Genomic DNA, 3207 nt, shown 5'->3' with positions numbered 1-3207 from the left:
TTCTGGGCTGCAAGTGCAGACTGAGAGCTCCTGGTGAGCTTCTCCTCCCCCAGCACCCCCAAGGCTCTCTCCTCAGGGCTTCCCAGCCAGTCCCTGCCCAGCCTGGATTTGTGCCTTCTCTTCTCCAGACTGAACAGCCCCAACTCTTTCAGTCCTTTGTGTGCTGGCCTGTGGTGAGAAGATCTCCCCTGAGCTCTTCTCTCCTCCAGCCTGGACAAACCCAGCTGTGCCTCAGCCTTTCCTCAGGGGGCAGGGCAGATGTGCCACCCGCCTGTACCGACCGTGAGCTGGGAGCGCCGCTGGGCTCGGGCCCGGGCAGGGAGCCCCTCCAGCTGCAAGTGAGAAGGGAAAGGTGGAGCAGTGGCTACAAAGGGACACTTGGCATTGTACAAAACATAATTTAATCCACAGAGGGATGGTCCTTGCACACAACACTGTCCAACATCCACGTGGGGCTGAATAGAAAACCTTGAACTGGAGGTCGCCTTCCTCACGAAGGCTTCTGCAAATCACCGGCAGGAGGTCCCTGGCATGGGATAAGAGCAGGGTGGGAGCAACTGGCCTGTGTCTGCATGCTGACACATGGAGGGTCGAGCTGGCAGAGGGGTTGAGGCTCTCTCCCCTTGTCCTGCCTGTGGGAAGCAGGACTGAAGGCTGCTGAGGCGTGGGGCGGCGGCGATGTGCCTGGCAGAGCCCAGCCTGCGCTCAGAGGCGCTGTCCAGGGAGGGAGCAGAGGGGTTTGAGCATCTTCTGAAGAAGAAGAGGGGGGAAAACAAAGAGGAGAATGGCTGCTGCCTTCCGCTCCAACAGCTCCTCGGGGTGGGAAGCCAGCAGGGGCAGGTCCGGGGCTGGCCAGCAGGAGGCAGCACTGACGCCTCCCAGAGGTTGGTTCCAAGCCTGCGCAGCGAGGCTCATTCGCATCTCCTCCTCCGGCTTTGCCATGTCTCTAACCCTCCCAACCCCAGCTCCTCCTAAGAATAATCATGGAGATCCTTCCAGGGGGCCAGAGGAACCCTTTATTCCCTCGGGGAGGCAGAGGAACTGCGCCTCCTGGCACCTGGGAGCCTGCCAAGGCAGCACACTCTGGCTGAGCCCCGCTGGGGGCAAACGGTCCTGGCAGCCTGGCCCTTGCCTTCAGAGCTTTGGTTTCCATGGAGGGTTTGGCAGGAGGAGCCCTTGGAGCATCCCTGGCCTGGAGGCCGCTTGGCAGGCAAGTGCTTGAGCAGAGCTCCCGGGGATGGATGCAGCTGGGCCAGAGCAGGCGCAGGAGGAGCGCGGGGAGCGGGCCCTGGGGCTCGGCCAGCGGGGCCAGCAGGTCCTGTGCCTGCCTCCCCTGGAGCTGCTTCAGGGCTACTGGAAAGGGGATTGTGTGCCAGGGGGTGCCGCCGTGGTGGGCTTAGGGGAAAGGTACTCTGGCCTGCTCATGGCCACAGTCCTGGTGAAGCAGCGGAGGTTCCCCGTCTTGAGGGCGCACTGGACCGGCCACAGGATGATGCAGAAGAGGATGATGATCAAGGCCGAGAGGAGGACGATGCGCTTCCAGTCGTCGCACATGTCGCAGCGGGACAGCCTCCCGGCCAGCCCTGCGGGGGGAGCTTCCGAGCTTTCCGGCTTGCTCATGGCCACGTCGATGGAGATGCAGGAGTCCGGGTTCTCCGGGTCCTCAGCCGACTGGCGGCAGCACAGCTTGGTGCCTTCCATCCAGAGCACCTTCTCCTGCTGGAGCTCGGGAGGCAGCGTGGCGAGCAGCTCCTTGCTGGTCTTGAGCGCCGGGGCTCCCTCCTGCGGGATGCTGGTCAGCTGCCGGCAGAAGGGGCAGGGCAGCTGGTCCTCGGGCTGGTTTGGGGGCAGCCCCGTGCTCAGGCGGGCCACACACTCCAGGCAGAAGACGTGGGAGCACTGCAGCAGCTTGGGGGTCTTGAAGGTGTTGTCATAGGTGTTGAAGCAGATGGAGCACTCCACGGGGGAGGCTGGCTTGGGAGAGGCTGGGCTTGGAGTGCCCGGCTTGTCCACCGGGGACCTGGCCTTCCTCCTGCCATCTCCTGGGGAGGTGACCACGATGGGGCTGATGGGGATGGGGATTTCACCTGGAGAGGCAGGGACTGGGCTGGTGGGAGAGTCTGGCGTGCTGGAGTGCCACAGCTGCGTGAAGCACGACATGACGGTGCCCCGGGAGAGAAAGAGAGCCCTGGGAGACTCTAGGAGGGAAGAAAACCACAGCCTTGACGTCAGACCCCCGTCACCAGCCCTCTGCTGAACCACCCCCCGAGGAATGAAGTGCAAGGTGACGGCTTCCACTGCATCCTGAGCCTGGAACAGATCCCTGCTAGAGGTGAGAGTTGGCTCAGGTAGCCTGCTGGAAGCTGGTGTACCAAAGGGGAAGTCCAACAACCTGGAAAGGAGCAAGGCAGAGCCAGCAGAGATCCAGCATCCAGCCAAAGCCTCTCCACCAGAACCACCACGGCGTGACAGATGGCTGCAGCCTCTCCCCCTCTGGCAGAGAGATCACAGCAAGGACCTACCCCGGCTGGTGCTCCCCGACACCTGAGCAGGGAGGAGAGCAGAGGACTCCATGAGGTCAAGCAGGGACCTCGCTAGGGCAGCCTATTAGTCTGGGAGGCACTCAGATATTATGCTGACAGCATGGGCATGGCCTAAGAGACAGACAACACTGTTCAGTTGTGGAGGCAGCAGGGGGGTGGTGCTGAAGAGTCCCTTCGGTGTGCCTCCAAGTGTGGTTCTGCAGCCTGCCAGGCAAGCGAGGCACCACCCCAAGGATGCTGCCTGCTTTTGTCTCTCCACAGTAGGATCATCACTGGAGCCTGAAAAGAGGAGATTCAGGCTGGAGATGAGGAAGAAGTCCTTTCCAGGGAGGGTGAGGAGACACTGGAACAGGTTGCCCAGGGAGAGGCTGTGGATGTCCCCTCCCTGGAGGTGCTCAAGGCCAGGCTGGATGAGGCTTTGAGCAGCCTGGGTGGTTGGTGTCCCAACCAAGGGTGGGAGGTGTCCCTGCCCATGGCAGGAGGGTTGGAACTGGCTGAGCTTTAAGGTCCCTTCCAACCCAAACCCATTCTGTGAATCTCTGTCCCAGGAGCATCCAAAGGAGGTGAGGCAACCCCTTGCAGAGTTCCATCCTCCACCCCAAGCAGCACAAGCAGCATCCCAGGTCAGCATGACTTGGCAATAAAAGCTCTGTTGAGGAAATGG

General features: G+C 61.8%; 1 protein-coding gene across 1 annotated transcript; it reads right to left on the bottom strand.

Moving 5' to 3' along the window:
* Positions 1-392: 392 nt before the first annotated feature.
* Positions 393-2854, bottom strand: RNF223 (ring finger protein 223). The gene is made up of 2 exons (XM_068158298.1): positions 2523-2854; positions 393-2198 (listed from the first exon to the last, which is right to left on the bottom strand). Exons 1-2 carry the CDS (start codon positions 2572-2574, stop codon positions 1351-1353), a joined length of 900 nt encoding a protein of 299 aa, XP_068014399.1. The 5' UTR covers positions 2575-2854; the 3' UTR covers positions 393-1350.
* Between the last annotated feature and the right edge of the window lie 353 nt (positions 2855-3207).

The sequence above is a fragment of the Melanerpes formicivorus genome, unplaced genomic scaffold, assembly GCF_026170545.1.
Source record: "Melanerpes formicivorus ecotype bairdi unplaced genomic scaffold, bMelFor1.0.p_v2 SCAF_39, whole genome shotgun sequence".
Lineage (NCBI taxonomy): Eukaryota > Metazoa > Chordata > Aves > Piciformes > Picidae > Melanerpes > Melanerpes formicivorus.
Note: the sequence above shows the minus strand (reverse complement) of the source record. Positions and strands in the feature narration are given on the sequence as shown.